This window comes from Brachyistius frenatus, unplaced genomic scaffold, assembly GCF_029030835.1.
Source record: "Brachyistius frenatus isolate BFR_SWC_R1_liver_20210118 unplaced genomic scaffold, ASM2903083v1 Contig_420, whole genome shotgun sequence".
NCBI lineage: Eukaryota > Metazoa > Chordata > Actinopteri > Embiotocidae > Brachyistius > Brachyistius frenatus.
Genome location: NW_027211019.1, coordinates 1 through 17,360, shown reverse-complemented (window position 1 = coordinate 17,360; position 17,360 = coordinate 1). Strand labels below are relative to the sequence as shown.

Sequence of the window (17,360 nt, the reverse complement as noted above, 5' to 3'; positions counted from 1 at the left end):
ACAAGTACAAACTACATTATATTACATAGTATTTGAAATTCTATTGTAATTCTATTTTCCCATTGAGGAGGTGGAGGGATATTTCTAATGATGAGCAGGGTGTGTTGTCATGGTAATTTGTTCCAGATGTTCTGTTGACCAATCAGATCTCTGGGTCAGAACCACTTGTTGTATGATTTTCTTCGTGGGTTCTTCAATGACACGTGTCGAGCAGCGTTTGATGTTCCCGACGTTCGTAATCGGTGCTCAATGATGGAAAACAGCTGGTTGAATCCATGTTGTCTGAACCCGGCTTAAAATGACATTTGTGCACATTTAATGTAAAGTTTTCCAAAGTGATTTCTGCTTGTTTGGAGGAGACGCTGTCAGATTAAAGAATAAAGTGTTCATAACTACAATAAGAATGATGAAAGTTGAGGAAAGGCTGTGTGTAAAGTTTGCTTCTGGTTTGGTCATAGCTGGACAACATGTTGACATCGTTCAGAGTCGTCCTGAGGTGTACGGGGAGGTTCGTCATCCCGCTCAGCCCTCTGCGGTCCAGTCGAACCGGCCGACTAGCGCCGAGCTCTGCAGGCTGATTGGTCTCTCTGGTTAACAGCTCGCTAATTTGTTTCAGAGGGAATTGGACGAAACTGTGTCTGGATGTGAAGACGCCTCGGAGACCAACATGTTGACACAACCTTTGACCTCAGGGACCACAGACGTTGATGTGACATCAGCCGTCTCTGAGGGGTTCAAACCAGCTTCAGCTGAGCAGCAACTTTCACTCAAGTTTTTATGAACATTAATAAATTTCACTTTATAGATCTTTGGTTAGAATCACGGTACCGCTGCACCGTTACAGACTCACAGTGTTTGAATCCGTGTCGGTTCATTTCCGGGTCTCCGACCTCAGTCCAAAGAGACTCTGATTCACTTTCAGTTTGGGGCAGCACATCAGGAAGGGTCCGGGTTCCAACCTCGGCTTGCGTGGGTTCTCTCCGGGTACTCCGGTTTCCTCCCACCATCCAACGCACAACGTGCATGTTGGGTTAACTGGTGGTTCTGAATGGCCCGTTTGGGTGAATGGTTGTCTGTTTCTGTCTTTCTGTTTTGGACTGGTGACCAGGCAGCTGGGATCGTCTCCTGAATCAAACTTTTTAGTCTTAAAACCAATGCGTCTGGACCACAGACTGTTTATAAAACAGAAGTTGCAGAAGTGTCTTCAGCTGCAATACCAGCGAGTGCCACTAGAGGTCGGCTCCAAAAAGCCTCCGGCTCCATAGACTCCCATTCAACTTCTCTCATCAAATCCAAAGTCAATAAAATGTGTCCATCAGTTATCTCGGTGTTGTTAGCTAAAGTCACTCCTTCTTATTAGTTTTCTGGAGGTCCATCTGAAAATAATCCTTCATCTATGTTGTATTCTGTTTCATAATATCTCAGGTAACCTTTTCTATGTTTTTTATTTCACAAGATCATTTTCTGAAACATTTTCCAAGAATGTGTTGGTGTTTTCTTAAATCAGCAAAAGACGACACAGAACAAATAAAACATTTCCCGACTCTCTTTTATTTCATGTGCTGTCTGTGATCAGAGAACATTTTCCTCCAGAACATATCTTTACATGCGTTTCGTATTTTGGTCATTTGGACGCCGTACATGATGGGGTTGAGAAGCGGCTGCAGGACGATGAAGTACAGAGACAGCAGGATGCGCAGCATGTTGGGCAGGCGGCTCATATCGAAGCGGCTCTGCAGGACCTCAAAGAAGCACCCGAAAGAAAAGTTGATGAGCGAGGCCAGGTGAGGCGAGCAGGTGCTCACGGCTTTCTGCCTCGTCTGTCTGGAGCCGGAGAAACAAACCTGCAGGATCTTTATGTAAGAGAAAAGCACCGGAATCAGAAGGATGAGGATGGAGACGACGATGGCAAAAAGCCCATAAAAGTTATTGATTCTGGTGTCGCCACAAGCCAACTTCACCAGCAGGTAGTTGCGGCAGTGCGTGCTGTCCAGGACGTTTCCACACCGCGTGAAACGAATGTTTAAGGAAAAAGTTATTAGAAATTTCCCAAAACTGTACAACCAGATCCAAACAACCAGACATAACACCTTGTTGGAGCTCATGCGTGTGTTGTACTGCAGCGGACAGCAGATGGCGACGTAGCGGTCGTACGACATCACGGCCAAGTTACAAAACTCAACATTTACATACGTGTAGAGACAGAAAACCTGCAGGAAGCAGAACGCAGCAGGAACGGTGTGAACGTCCGACAGGATCTGAAGCAGCAGGAAGGGAAACAAGCCTGAACTACCATACAGCTCGTTCACTAACAGGCTGCACAGGAACAGGTACATCGGTTCATGTAAGCTGCGGTTCACACAGATCACCACCAGGAGGAACACGTTCACAGCAACAATCACAGCGTACAATAAAGCAGTTATCACAAAATACATGTATTTCAAACTTCCAACGTTCATATAAGCTTGAAGAATGAAATAAGAAAAAGAGAATGATGTTGAATTCAACATGTTTTCTGCTGAAGTGATGAACCAAAATGATGAAACAGTTTCTTTCTAATTTATAATCTGAAATAACAAGTAAAGTTAAAATGGTCTTCACATTAAAACTACAACATGACTGAGAGGAATCCAACAATTCAACGATGAGAATAAATCGTCTGCTCAGCAAAAAAAAAGATTTCAGTTTACATGTTAGAAAGAGACGCCGCGTCAGCAGAGTTTCAAACAACGATGGAACCTGTGAACGAACTCTTCCGCAGACTCGATCTCACCTGCATGTCTGGAAATGGGAGTTGAGCCTGCCGCCGCCTCCAACTGCTGCAGCAACACCAGCAGCTTCTTATTCCTTTTTAGAACCAATGAATTCAAGGCCCATCCCACCTCACAGGATCTAAGGTGATGTCTGTTTATTGATTGACAGGATCAGTTTACATCACTAGAGACCCAAAGTTGCAAAATGATTTTGTTTGTACGAATCTTTTTCTGAAAAAGTAGTGACGCTGTGTAAAATGAAAATAAAAACACATAATCATGGAAACTCATATGTTGAAACTAAGAAATGTTATTGTTTCATGAAAAATATCTGCTCATTTTGAATTTGATGGCAGCAACACGTCTCTAAAAAGTTGGGACAGGATCAACAAAAGATTGGAAAAATTGAGTAAATCAAAATCAAAAATAACACCTGGTAGAACATCTGACAACTAATGAGGTTACCATGGCAACAGATCAGTGACATGATTGGGTATAAAAAGATGATTTCAGAGAGGCAGAGTCTCTCAGCAGTGAAGATGGGGAGAGGTTCACCACTCTGAAAGACTGTGTTGGAAAATAGTTCAACAATCTAAGAATAATGTTCCTCAACGTAAAACTACAAAGAATTAGTGGATTTCATCGTCTACGGTTCATAATATCATTAAAAGATTCAGAGAATCTGGAGAAATCTCTGAACACAAGGGACAAGGCTGGAAACCAATATTGGATGGTGGTGATCTTCGGGCCCTCAGGCAGCACTGCATTAAAAACACACTATTCTGGAGTGGAAATCACTGCATGGGCTCAGGAACACTTGTGAAAACCATCGTCTGTGAACACAGTTCATCGCTGCGTCCACAAATGATGTTAAAACTCTGCAAAGAAGAAACCAGATAGAAACATGATCCAGAAACACCGCCGCCTTCTCTGGACCGAGATCATTGAAGATGGACTGAGGTGAAGTGGACAACTGTCCTGAGGTCTGATGGATCACAATCTGAGATTCTGTTTGGAAATCATGGACGCTGCATCCTCCAGGTTAAAGAGGAGAGGGACCATCCAGCTTGTTATCAGCTCAGTTCTAAAGCCAGCATCTGTGATGGTACAGGGATGCATTAGTGCACATGGCATGGGTAGCTTGAACATCTGGAAGGAAGCATTAATGCTGAATGAGATATTCAGGTTTTGGAGCAACATATGCTGCCATCCAGACAACGTCTCTTTCAGGGAAGGTCTTGTTTATTTCAGCAGAACAACGTCCAACCACATTCTGCACGTATTCCAACAGCATGGTTCTCTAGTAGAAGAGTCCGCTGATAAACTGGCCTCCTGCAGTCCAGACCTGTCAATCATTGAAAACATCTGGAGCATCAGGACATGAACAATACAACAAAGGAGACCCTGAACTGTTGAGCAGCTGAAATCCTCTATCAGGCCAGAATGGGACCACATTTCACTTTCAAAACTCCAGAAACTGGTCTCCTCAGTTCCCCAACGTTTCCAGAGTGTTGTTAAAAGAAGAGTTGATGCAGCTCAGTGGTGAACATCATCCTGGAACAACTTTATAGAGACCTGTTGCTGACATCAGATTCACAATGAGCAGATATTTTACATAAAACAATAAAATTTCTCAGTTTCAACATTTGATGTTGTCTTTGCTGTATTGTAAATTAAATATGAGTTGATGTGATTTTAAACTCGTTGCATTCTGTTTTTATTTATATTTTACACAGCGTCCCAACTTTTTTGGAAACGGGACTGTAAATAATAGAAAAGGTGAAAATCAAGTAGACCAAATGTTCTTAGTGACGTGATCAAACAGAGACACTGGCTGAAGGCTGTAGAACTAAAAATGAATTCAGGGTCACATTCATTTTTGTTAGTTTTATTATCTAAAATAATCCCTGTTTATATTTGATGAAACAAGAATAAACAAAGATGGAGGCCAGACAGAAAAAACAAACTGAGGCTGCTGATGTTGCATCACCCGGTCCTGGAGGTCAAAGGTCACCTGAGCACATCAACAGGTTTGTGGTCGTCACATTGAGCCACAGTTTCCTCTCATTCCCTCTGAAACGGACTAACGAGCCGCTGGCCGGAGAGACCAATCAGCCTGCTAGTCTCACCGGTCCACAGTAAGGACGTCCCCTCAGACCCACATGGACACTGAGGGACGTCAACATGTTGTCCGACCGTCTCCTCAGAGTGAAATCACAAGTAAACAAACACTCAAGTTTTCTGCTGAATCATCTTCCATTTATCATCGTTCATAACAAGTCCAGGTTTCTGTCCGGCACGGTGGACAAACGTCCGTCTGTCCCTCCGTCTCTCAGCTGTAACGACATCATTGACGCCGTACGAATAAAAATGTTATTATGTTCGTCAATAGCTCTCCCAGTGAAACCGGTCGGTTCTGGAGCTCCACAGGGTTCTGGACTCGATCCAATACCTTTCACTTTATACGTGTTTCCATTAGTGGATATCATCAGGAAACAATTCGTAACCTTCATCGTCCTGCAGACGAAACTCTGTTCTCTCTTCCTATGAAACCAGACGGGACGAATCATCACATGAAGAACGTCTAAAAGAAAAAGTTCTGGACGAGCTGTAATTTTGTCCCAGACGTTGTCTCTGGGTCTGTGGGAGGGTTCAGGGTCTTCTGAGCAGCTCCTACTACAAACTTTATCAACAGGAGAGGGACCATCCAGCTTGTTATCAGCTCAGTTCTAAAGCCAGCATCTGTGATGGTACAGGGATGCATTAGTACACATGGCATGGGTAGCTTGAACATCTGGAAGGAAGCATTAATGCTGAATGATATATTCAGGTTTTGGAGCAACATGTGCTGCCATCCAGACAACGTCTCTTTCAGGGAAGGTCTTGTTTATTTCAGCAGAACAACAGCAGTGTCTCTCGTGTTTTTATTGTGTCCTGTTTGTTCATTTTCTTCTTCAACACCTAAATACTGTCGTCGTCACGGCGACTCCTCGTAGTTTCCTCGTACCTCGGAGCAGTTCCGGCCTTGAAGTTTCCTTGTTATTTTAGTTTTTTTGTAATGTTTGACATGTTCCTGTAGAGGGGGCGTGGCCTCAGCCTGCTCTGTGATGTCATCAGACGTGGCCCCCCCACCTGTCCACGTGGCCCTCCAGGTGTATAAGAGCTGCTGCTGACTGTCTGCAGCTGCCGGAGCCTGATGTCATCTCTCCTGCAGGTTCACGTCCGTCCACGTTGTTGTTGTTGTTGTTGTTGTTGTTGTTTTTCTCAAACTCCTTCATGTGTCCTGTGGAGCTGCTTTCAATCCTGTGATGTGATGATGATGTGCTGCTTACCACTGATTCCCTGATCCATTGTGTGTATCTGAAACAGTCCATTGATTCTTGTTTCTGCAGCTTTCTGACTGTAAAAGTCTCTTTTCTTTGTGTCGCTGTGTTTTTCTTCTCGGGAGGTTTCTGATCTATTTGGTTTTTAAAGGTTAAAAACAGATTCGCTGTTTCTGTTTTTTCTCCCTGATGAGATGAAAGTTTGTCCTGAAATCAGCTGCTTGTGTTTGAGGTTTGTTTCCGACGTCTTTGCTTCCTTCTGTTTCTGTCCCGCTGACTGAAGACGAAGAAGAGTTGAAGTGTTCGCCGGCTGTCCGACGGGATGGAGAACAACTCGGAGATCGTCTTCGTGCTTCACGGCCTGAACGAGTCTCTGACTCACCGTCAGATCTCCTTCGCCTTCGCGCTGACGTCGTACGCCTTCACCGTCGTCGTCAACCTGACGCTCATCGCCACCGTGTGCGTGGACCGGACGCTGCACGCTCCCATCTACGTCTTCCTGTGCAACCTGTGTTTCAACGGCGTCTGCGGCGCCTCCAGTTTCTACCCGAAGCTTCTCCGCGACCTGCTGGCCGACCGCCACGTCATCTCGTACGGCGGCTGCCTGACGCAGATGTTCGCCGCCTACAGCTACTGCTTCTGCGAGTTCACCGGTCTGACCGTCATGGCGTACGACCGCTACGTGGCCATCTGCCAGCCGCTGCGCTACCGGGCGCTGATGACGCAGCAGAAGGTGCTTCAGCTGCTGCTGCTCACCTGGAGCTTCTCGCTGCTGGAGGCGGCGGTGGGCGTGGCCTTGACCGCCCGCCTGCCGCTCTGCGGACGCCACGTCCGCAAGTTGTTCTGCACCAACTGGGAGGTGGTGAAGCTGTCGTGCGTCGACACCACGCTCAACAACATCTACGGCTTCGTGCTCATGTTCTCGCACGTGTCGCAGACCGGACTGATCCTGGTGTCCTACGTGCACCTGGTCCGGGCCGCCGTGCGGTCCCGCTCCGACCGCAGGAAGTTCTTCCAGACGTGTCTGCCGCACCTCGTCACGCTGCTCGTCTTCACCTTCTCTATAGTGTTCGACTCCATGTACTCCCGCTACGGCGCCGCCGGCGGCGCGCAGGCGCTGCAGAACGCGCTGGCGGCCGAGTTCCTGGTGGTCCCGCCCCTTTTCAACCCCGTCATCTACGGCATGAACCTGCAGCAGATCCGCTCCGGGATCCTCCACAAGTTCAGCGTCCGACCCGAGATCCCCAGGTGACGCTCCAGAAAGACTGATTCTGTCAGAACCGGAACCGGAACCAGAACCAGAACCAGAACCAGAACCGGACTGGACCGAGGGAGTTGGTTAATCTCAGAGGTCGCAGTGAAATGAAACGTTTCCTAAAACATTGTTTTAACCAGAAACAGAAAGTGATCTGAAAAAAACCACAATGTTGCTTTGTTTATGTTCAGGAGATCAAATAAATCATAAAATAATAAATATTACATTTTAAGAATTTAAATTAACTGGTTGAGAATATTCAGTTTAAACTTAAAGGAACTGATTAAAACACATTTAATAGCAATTAACAATCACAACAATTTACCATTTGGCGTCATTATCAAAATCATTTCCAGAATAATGCTGTTTTGAACATTGAATTATTTTTAATATTTTAATTATATTTCAACATTAGTGAACATCAGTTCAATCATTTCAGAAAATGTTAAATGTTTTGTTTACGGAGCTCAACGATGTTTTATAAACAGTTTCATTTTCACCGTTTCTGATATCGTCAAAAATAAAATGATTTATTTTTTGAAGAGAATATTTATTTATAAAAACAGGAGAAACTGACTGCTTTTTAGGACGATTTAAGTTTGTTTTTAATGGAGAAAAATAGGAGTTAGTTTAGAAAAACTAAAAATCAAGCAGGACGCAAATTCTGTTCAAAGTCTTCTGCATTAAAAAGGTTAGATGAGGAAACAGAGTAAACGCTTTATTACAGTTATTTAAATAAAAACAGTTAAAGTCAATTTAAGAATAGCACATGAACCAAAACAAAGAAATATCATGGAGAAGATGTTGTTGGTGAACTTCCCTTCTAAAGAGCTTCAGTTCAGTGTTTCTGTCGTCGCCATCTTTACTACGGAGCAGTAAGTGACCATATTTGGAAGAAGGGGGCGGGGCGAGCTGACCGGGAACTACCGACACGATTGGACGAGCAAAGAAAGAAATCCACTGACTTCAATAAAAAAAAAAGTGAAAACATTCCAGAAATAACAAATATCTGAACACAAAACTCTAATTTCAATTTCAACTGAACAACAAGAAAAAGACTGAAACAGGATTTGGACTCTTTTGAGTTTTGTTTACTGCCTGAAAAACACTCGAGAACAGATGACATGTAAAATAGAGAAGTAAATTGCCAAGTTTTATTCACAGTTCAGCGTCCTGAAGAACTTCTCGGCCGATGATTCATAAAAACACCGTCAGTCCATCTTACAGTTCAGCGTCAGTACTGCAGATGTGACACACAGAAAACTCTGTATTGTGTCTTTGTCCAAAAACAATAAGGTTAAAGTAAATTGAAGAATAGCACATAAACCAAAACAAAGAAATATTGCATTATGAATCCTCCAGTTCAGATTCTGTCCATCAACATCTTTGCTAGTTCGGAGCGGTTTGGAAGCAGGAAGTGACCATATTTGGACGAGCTGGGGGAGGAGCCAGCGGTGGATCTGACCGATCTGATTGGAAACCTGACGATACTACGTCCCGCCCACCGATAGCTGTAACCTGACTGCACCACAGACCTGTCAATCAAACAGACACGCCCCCAAAAACAGGTCTTCTTGAATCTTATTTTCTAATGAATGAGGGATTATTTTCAGATGGACCTCCAGAAAACTAAGAAGAAGGAGTGACTTTAGCTAACAACACCGCGATAACTGATGGACATGTAACCAGAATAATTTAATCTGGGATCTTAATTATTATGTTTTTGAACTATGTTATTGTCCCCTTAAGGTCGACAGGTTGTCACAGCTGTTCTCCTCTGTACACAGAAAAGTGCTCGGAGAGTCAATCTTTTCCTTAATATACCATCTTTGTTCCTTCGTGCACAGAGATCGATAGAAGTGATCATCCATGTCTCCATAGAGGATCTTTGTTTTTCCGTCTGCAGGAGTTGTGAGCAGGAAAAGATGAATCAGATTCCGCTGAAGAAAAGTGAACAACTTTAAATTGAATGTTGAACGACGAGCCATTGAAGAGCTGCAGGTTCTCCAACAGATCCTTACAACTTTGAACATTTGATATTCTGGTGAGGTTATTGAAGTTCAATGCTTGTCCTGTTGCATGTTAGCTTCGTTAGCAGGAAGACGGTATTTAGAAGTAAGTTGTGTATTTGACTAAAACCAGTCAGGATAAATCTGAAGGGGAACAAACAACATCCCTGAAGATGTAATGATTGTAATTGAATACCTTGAGTTGTGTATGTTCACTGATTAGTTGTTATATTGTGTGTGATGTTTACAGCCGTGCGGGTTGCAGGTCCAGTTGAGTAAATTGAATTAGTAATGAACTGTTGTCCTGCACATGCGCAGAGGCTGGTTGATTTAATAGCTTCTTCGTTGGAACCAGAGGTACCGTCCATCCACCGTCCTGCCTGCCACCACTCACCCCATCTCCATCCATCTTCATCCATCTTCACCCATCTTTACCCATCTCCATCCATCTTCATCCATCTTCACCCATCTCCATCCATCTCCATCCATCTTCATCCATCTTCACCCATCTCCATCCATCTCCATCCATCTTCATCCATCTTCATCCATCTCCATCCATCTTCATCCATCTTCACCCATCTCCATCCATCTTCATCCATCTTCACCCATCTCCATCCATCTCCATCCATCTTCATCCATCTTCACCCATCTTCACCCATCTCCGCCCATCTCCATCCATCTTCACCGATCTTCATTCATCTTCACCCATCTTCACCCATCTTCATCCATCTTCACCCATCTTCATCCATCTTCATCCATCTCCATCCATCTTCACCCATCTCCACCCATCTTCACCCATCTCCACCCATCTTCATCCATCTTACCGTCTACCTTCACCTGAGAGAATCTTCATCTCAGCTGGACATCACAGTTCACCTGGAGTCCATTTCGCTGGACATTGTTGTGCACTGAGGTGGTGGTGGTGGTGGTGGGGGGGGGGGTAGGACATCTGAGAACTCAACTCTTTCTTTTATACCTTTTTTTTCAATTTCATGTATTCCTGAGCTCTCAGAGGTGTTTGATTTTCATATTACCTGCTTGGACACTTTTTGATGTGTGGAATTGTCAACTTGTTGTAGTATCGTTGTTCTATTGTGTCCTAATTAAACCTGTTGTTGTGAGTGTAGTTCAGGTGGATATTTCTTGTCTGTGCAGCAGTCAGACGAGCGATAGATTAACCGGTCTCATCGAACCTGGATGAGGTTTGATAATTCCCCTCTTTTCTGTCTATTCTGCACCGTCTCTAAAGCAACAGCTGCAGGAGGGTTACAGACACATTTTATTCACTTTGGATTTGATGAGAGAAGTTGAATGGGAGTCTATGGAGCCGGAGGCTTTTTGGAGCCGACCTCTAGTGGCACTCGCTGGTATTGCAGCTGAAGACACTTCTGCAACTTCTGTTTTATAAACAGTCTGTGGTCCAGATGTGTTGGTTTTAAGATTCAGGAGACGATCCCAGCTGCCTGGTCACCAGTCCAAAACAGAAAGACAGAAACAGACAACCATTCACACAAACGGGCCATTCAGAACCACCAGTTAACCCAACATGCACTTCTGGATCAGAACCATCTTTCAGACCTTGAATCCACGGGTGGACGATGCTGCAGTGTTTCCATGTGCTTCTACGTTCATGTGCTTCTGGTCTTCTGCAGTTTACTTGGACTTCGATCTTCGCTGCAGGATTTATAAATGCGTTGGCTGCGTCTTTACTGTATTTATTACATTTTTTTGGTTGATGAAAGAAAACATGAATAGTTGTAATCAACTTTTATTTTTAATACTTCAGTACACTTAACACAGGAACTGAAATAAATTCAGACACGAGTCCACCAAAAAAACACATTTTTACTTCAGTGCAAATCTGAAAAAGCTGATGTCAGTTTCAGATGTGAATGAGATCCGTTCACAGTATTTATAACTTATATCACAAATTACTCTTCTAACATTTGAGAATACAAAAATCTTTCAATAACGAACCAAATTTTCATCTTGTAACAGAATGTGTTTTTGTGCAAAAATATGATGTTATAACAAAAGTTTTCTTCTTTTTCACTTCTCGTGTTTTTATGTTTAGAGCTGCAACTTATTGTAATTTTTCTTTGTCAATGAACCTGCTGATTATTTTTTTCTTTAATTATTTTGTTGATGAAAAATAGCGTCACAACATGAAGTTTGAGCAGATGTCTTAAAACCTCCAAAACATGGAATCAACGTTTGTATCAATACAAAACAAGCAACAGAAAATAATTCCACATCTGAGAGCCTTGAACCAGCAATGGCTTCGCAGTTTTATCTTTAAAAATTATAAATGTTATTCATCATTAGTTTTCTGTCAAGGTGAAAAGATTGTTGCACCTTTGTTTGTGATCTCATCTCACCTATTCGTCAGCTTTAAATATACTTTTTTTAACAAAAAAAAGATAAAAAAGAAAAGCTAAACAATTAAGTTTGTTGTAAGAACATGAAGATGAAGAGGATTAAACCTGATTTACAGAAACTAGTTGATCAGTTCAGATTTGTTTTGTGGTATCGATTTGTCATTCATGAACTTCCACATGTAAACTGTTTTATTTTAATTCGACCCATCGTTTTGTCGTTCTGTTTTGTCGTTGTTTTGTTGTTGTTTTGTTTTGTCGTTGTTTTGTTGTTGTTCTGTCGTTCTGTTTTGTCGTTGTTTTGTTGTTGTTTTGTCGTTCTGTTTTGTCGTTTTGTTTTGTCGTTGTTTTGTTGTCGTTCTGTTTTGTCGTTGTTTTGTTGTTCTGTTTTGTCGTTGTTTTGTTGTTGTTTTGTCGTTTTGTTTTGTCGTTGTTTTGTTGTTGTTTTGTTTTGTCGTTCTGTCATTCTGTCGTTTTGTTTTATCGTTTTGCCGTTTTGTTTTGTCATTCTGTTCTGTCGTTTTGTTTTGTCGTTTTGTTCTGTCGTTTTGTTTTGTTTTGTCGTTCTGTTCTGTCGTTTTGTTTTGTCGTTGTTTTGTTGTCGTTTTGTCGTTTTGTTCTGTCGTTTTGTTTTATCGTTTTGCCGTTTTGTTCTTTTCTGTCGTTTTGTTTTGTCGTTTTGTTTTGTCGTTGTTTTGTCGTTTTGTTCTGTCGTTTTGTTTTATCGTTTTGCCGTTTTGTTCTTTTCTGTCGTTTTGTTTTGTCGTTGTTTTGTTGTCGTTTTGTCGTTCTGTTTTGTCATTTTGTTGTTGTTTTGTCGTTCTGTCATTTTGTTGTTGTTTTGTCGTTCTGTTTTATCGTTTTGTTGTCGTTTTGTCGTTCTGTTTTGTCATTCTGTTTTGTCGTTCTGTCATTCTGTCATTTTGTCGTTCTGTTCTGTCGTTTTGTTTTATCGTTTTGTTGTCGTTTTGTCATTCTGTTGTTCTGTCGTTCTGTTCTGTCGTTTTGTTTTGTCGTTCTGTTCTGTCGTTTTGTTGTTCTGTTCTGTCGTTCTGTTCTGTCGTTTTGTTGTTCTGTTCTGTCGTTCTGTTTTGTTGTTCTGTTCTGTCGTTCTGTTTTGTCGTTTTGTTGTTCTGTTCTGTCGTTCTGTTTTGTCGTTTTGTTCTGTCGTTCTGTTCTGTCGTTTTGTTGTTCTGTTCTGTCGTTTTGTTCTGTCGTTCTGTTTTGTCGTTTTGTTTTGTCGTTTTGTTCTGTCGTTTTGTTCTGTCGTTCTGTTCTGTCGTTTTGTTTTGTCGTTTTGTTCTGTCGTTCTGTTTTGTCGTTTTGTTTTGTCGTTTTGTTTTGTCGTTTTGTTCTGTCGTTTTGTTCTGTCGTTCTGTTCTGTCGTTTTGTTTTGTCGTTTTGTTCTGTCGTTCTGTTCTGTCGTTCTGTTTTGTCGTTCTGTTCTGTCGTTTTGTCGTTTTGTTCTGTCGTTTCATTTTATCGTTTTGCTGTTCTGTTCTGTAGTTTTGTTTTGTCGTTTTATCGTTCTGTCGTTCTGTTTTGTCGTTTTGTTTTGTCGTTCTGTTCTGTGGTTTTGTTTTGTCGTTCTGTCGTTCTGTTTTGTCATTCTGTCGTTCTGTTTTGTCGTTCTGTCGTTCTGTTTTGTCGTTTTGTTTTGTCGTTCTGTCATTCTGTTTTGTCGTTTTGTTCTGTCGTTTTGTTTTGTCGTTCTGTTTTGTTGTTGTTTTGTCGTTCTGTTTTGTCGTTTTGTTTTGTCGTTCTGTTTTGTGGTTCTGTTGTTCTGTTTTGTCGTTCTGTCGTTCTGTTTTGTCGTTTTGTCGTTTTGTTTTGTCGTTTTGTCGTTTTGTTTTGTCGTTTTGTTTTGTTTTGTCGTTTTGTCGTTTTGTTTTGTCGTTTTGTCATTCTGTCTTGTCGTTGTTTTGTTGTTGTGTCATTTTGTTTTGTCGTTGTTTTGTCGTTGTTTTGTTGTCGCTTTGTCGTTCTGTTTTGTCGTTTTGTTTTGTCGTTCTGTCATTCTGTCATTTTGTTTTGTCGTTTTGTCATTTTGTCGTGTCGTTTTGTCGTTGTTTTGTTGTTTTGTCATTTTGTTTTGTCGTTGTTTTGTTGTCGCTTTGTCGTTCTGTTTTGTCGTTTTGTTTTGTCGTTCTGTCATTCTGTCGTTTTTTATCGTTTTGCCGTTTTGTTTTGTCATTCTGTTCTGTCGTTTCATTTTGTCGTTTTGTTCTGTCGTTTTGTTTTGTCGTTTTGTCGTTCTGTTCTGTCGTTTTGTTTTGTCGTTGTTTTGTTGTCGTTTTGTCGTTTTGTTCTGTCGTTTTGTTTTATCGTTTTGCCGTTTTGTTATTTTCTGTCGTTTTGTTTTGTCGTTTTGTTATGTCGTTGTTTTGTTGTCGTTTTGTCGTTCTGTTTTGTCATTTTGTTGTTGTTTTGTCGTTCTGTTTTGTCGTTCTGTCATTTTGTTGTTTTGTTGTTCTGTTTTATCGTTTTGTTGTCGTTTTGTCGTTCTGTTGTTTTGTCATTCTGTTTTGTTGTTTTGTCGTTCTGTCATTCTGTCGTTTTGTCGTTCTGTTCTGTCGTTTTGTCGTTTTGTTTTATCGTTTTGTTGTCGTTTTGTCATTCTGTTGTTTTGTCGTTCTGTTCTGTCGTTTTGTCGTTTTGTTTTATCGTTTTGTTGTCGTTTTGTCATTCTGTTGTTTTGTCGTTCTGTTCTGTCGTTTTGTCGTTTTGTTCTGTCGTTTTGTCGTTTTGTTTTATCGTTCTGTTCTGTCGTTTTGTTTTGTCGTTCTGTTCTGTCGTTTTGTTGTTCTGTTCTGTCGTTTTGTTTTGTCGTTTTGTTCTGTCGTTCTGTTTTGTCGTTTTGTTCTGTCGTTCTGTTCTGTCGTTTTGTTTTGTCGTTCTGTTCTGTCGTTTTGTTGTTCTGTTCTGTCGTTCTGTTTTGTCGTTTTGTTCTGTCGTTCTGTTTTGTCGTTTTGTTTTGTCGTTTTGTTTTGTCGTTTTGTTCTGTCGTTCTGTCGTTTTGTTTTGTCGTTTTGTTTTGTCGTTTTGTTCTGTCGTTCTGTTCTGTCGTTTTGTTTTGTCGTTTTGTTTTGTCGTTCTGTTCTGTCGTTTTGTTGTTCTGTTCTGTCGTTTTGTTTTGTCGTTTTGTTCTGTCGTTCTGTTTTGTCGTTTTGTCGTTCTGTTCTGTCGTTTTGTTTTGTCGTTTTGTTTGTCGTTCTGTCGTTCTGTTTTGTCGTTTTGTTTTGTCGTTTTGTTTTGTCGTTTTGTTTTGTCGTTCTGTTCTTTGTTGTTCTGTTCGTTTCTGTTTTGTCGTTTTGTCGTTTTGTTTTGTCGTTTTGTTTTGTCGTTCTGTTCTGTCGTTTTGTTGTTCTGTTCTGTGTTCTGTTTTGTCGTTTTGTTCTGTCGTTTTGTTCTGTCGTTCTGTTGTTCTGTTCTGTCTGTTTGTCGTTTTTCTGTCGTTTTGTTTTGTCGTTCTGTTCTGTCGTTCTGTTTTGTCGTTCTGTTCGTGTCTGTCGTTTGTTGTTCTGTCGTTGTTCTGTCGTTCTGTTCTGTCGTTCTGTTTTGTCGTTTTGTTTTGTCGTTTGTTCTGTCGTGTTGTTGTCGTTCTGTTTTGTCGTTTTGTTCTGTCGTTCTGTTTTGTCGTTTTGTTTTGTCGTTTTGTTCTTCTGTTCTGTCGTTCTGTTTTGTCGTTTTGTTTTGTCGTTCTGTCGTTCTGTTCTGTCGTTCTGTTTTGTCGTTCTGTTCTGTCGTTTTTGTTCTGTTCTGTCGTTTTGTTTTGTCGTTTTGTTCTGTCGTTCTGTTTTGTTGTTTTGTCGTTCTGTTCTTCGTTTTGTTTTGTCGTTTTGTTTTGTCGTTCTGTTGTCTGTTTTGTCGTTCTGTTTTGTCGTTTTGTTTTGTCGTTTTGTTTTGTCGTTCTGTTTTGTTGTTGTTTTGTCGTTTTGTTTTGTCGTTTTGTCGTTTTGTTTTGTCGTTTTGTCATTCTGTCTTGTCGTTTTGTCGTTTTGTCGTTCTGTTTTGTTGTTGTTTTGTCGTTCTGTTTTGTCGTTCTGTTTTGTCGTTTTGTCTTGTCGTTTTGTTGTTGTTTTGTCGTTCCGTTTTGTCGTTCTGTCGTTCTGTTTTGTCGTTTTGTCGTTTTGTTTTGTTGTTGTTTTGTCGTTCCGTTTTGTCGTTCTGTCGTTCTGTTTTGTCGTTCTGTTTTGTCGTTCTGTCGTTCTGTTTTGTTTTGTCGTTTTGTCGTTCTGTCTTGTCGTTTTGTTTTGTCGTTCTGTTTTGTTGTTGTTTTGTCGTTCTGTTTTGTCGTCTTGTCGTTTTGTTTTGTCGTTTTGTTTTGTTGTTGTTTTGTCGTTCCGTTTTGTCGTTCTGTTTTGTCGTTTTGTTTTGTCGTTTTGTTTTGTTGTTTTGTCGTTCCGTTTTGTCGTTCTGTTTTGTCGTTTTGTTTTGTCGTTTTGTTTTGTCGTTTTGTCGTTCTGTCTTGTCGTTTTGTTTTGTCGTTTTGTTGTTCTGTTTTGTTGTTGTTTTGTCGTTCTGTTTTGTTTTGTCGTTTTGTCGTTCTGTCTTGTCGTTTTGTTTTGTCGTTTTGTTCTGTTTTGTTGTTGTTTTGTCGTTCCGTTTTGTCGTTCTGTTTTGTCGTTTTGTTTTGTCGTTTTGTTTTGTTGTTGTTTTGTCGTTCTGTTTTGTCGTTCTGTCGTTCTGTTTTGTCGTTTTGTCGTTTTGTTTTGTCGTTCTGTTGTTTTGTCGTTTTATCGTTTTGTTTTGTCGTTCTGTTTTGTCGTTTTTACTTTCTGCAGTCTGACGGCTGATTAACGAGTTTTCTGTATTTTTCATTGGTAAATATTTATTTTCTTTGGCGTTACCTGCTGCTGTGGCCGCCGTCCTGACGACCAATCACAGGAAAGAAAGGACGAAGAATCTGTCTTTGGTTGGACTTCACAGTTTACCCATCATGCTCTCTGCTGTTTGGTGGTGAATATTCAGGAAGTCCATAGTTCAGACTGAAACTAATAAGCCATCAATTGATCATCTTGATTTCTGTCCAAACCTGTTCCTCAGTCTTACTAACAGGATCGTTACCATGGAGTGAAGCAGCTGATGCTCTGATTTGTCTACAAACATCGACAGGAAGCAGGTGCCAGGAGGCGGGGCTAGCAGAGCGTCTGTGATCTTCTGCAGCTCCTCCTCCAGTCTGGACACCTCACTGCAGCACAGGGACAGAGTGAAGCTGTCACTGAGGCCACGCCCCACTCGCCATGATGTCACAAAATGGGTTCTGATATTAGGTGAGCTCACCTTTTACCCGGCGAGGCACAGAACTCGGTGTAATACTTGATCTTTGGTTCGGTGCCGCTCGTCCTCAGAGTGGCCACGACGCCGTTCTGAAGCATGAAGGTGATCATGTGACCGCTCCTCGACACAGGAAGGACCTGCACGGGGAAACACCAGTTAATACCAGTCCAAAACCAGTCCAAAACCAGTTTAAAACCAGTTTAAAAACCAATTTAAAACCAGTCTAAATCCAAGTCCAAACCCAACCCTAAAAACAAAGTCCAACACCAGTCAAAACGGAGTGCAAAGCAGAGTTCTGGTTCTGACCCGGTCCAGGTGTACTGAGGAGAACTGGAGCTGTTTTAAGGTGAAGCTCAACAGTAAAC

At 41.6% G+C, this 17,360-nt stretch overlaps 2 protein-coding genes across 2 annotated transcripts; one reads left to right on the top strand and one right to left on the bottom strand.

Annotated features, from left to right (window-relative positions):
• Positions 1 to 1,550: 1,550 nt before the first annotated feature.
• On the bottom strand, positions 1,551 to 2,510 carry LOC138636959 (olfactory receptor 8U3-like). Its single transcript, XM_069725355.1, has 2 exons — positions 1,845 to 2,510; positions 1,551 to 1,742 (listed from the first exon to the last, which is right to left on the bottom strand). The coding sequence occupies exons 1-2, from the start codon at positions 2,508 to 2,510 to the stop codon at positions 1,551 to 1,553; spliced, it is 858 nt and encodes a 285-aa protein (XP_069581456.1).
• Positions 2,511 to 6,398: 3,888 nt separating this feature from the next.
• On the top strand, positions 6,399 to 7,328 carry LOC138636980 (olfactory receptor 2C3-like). Its single transcript, XM_069725387.1, has one exon. It carries the CDS (start codon positions 6,399 to 6,401, stop codon positions 7,326 to 7,328), a length of 930 nt encoding a protein of 309 aa, XP_069581488.1.
• Positions 7,329 to 17,360: the final 10,032 nt, after the last annotated feature.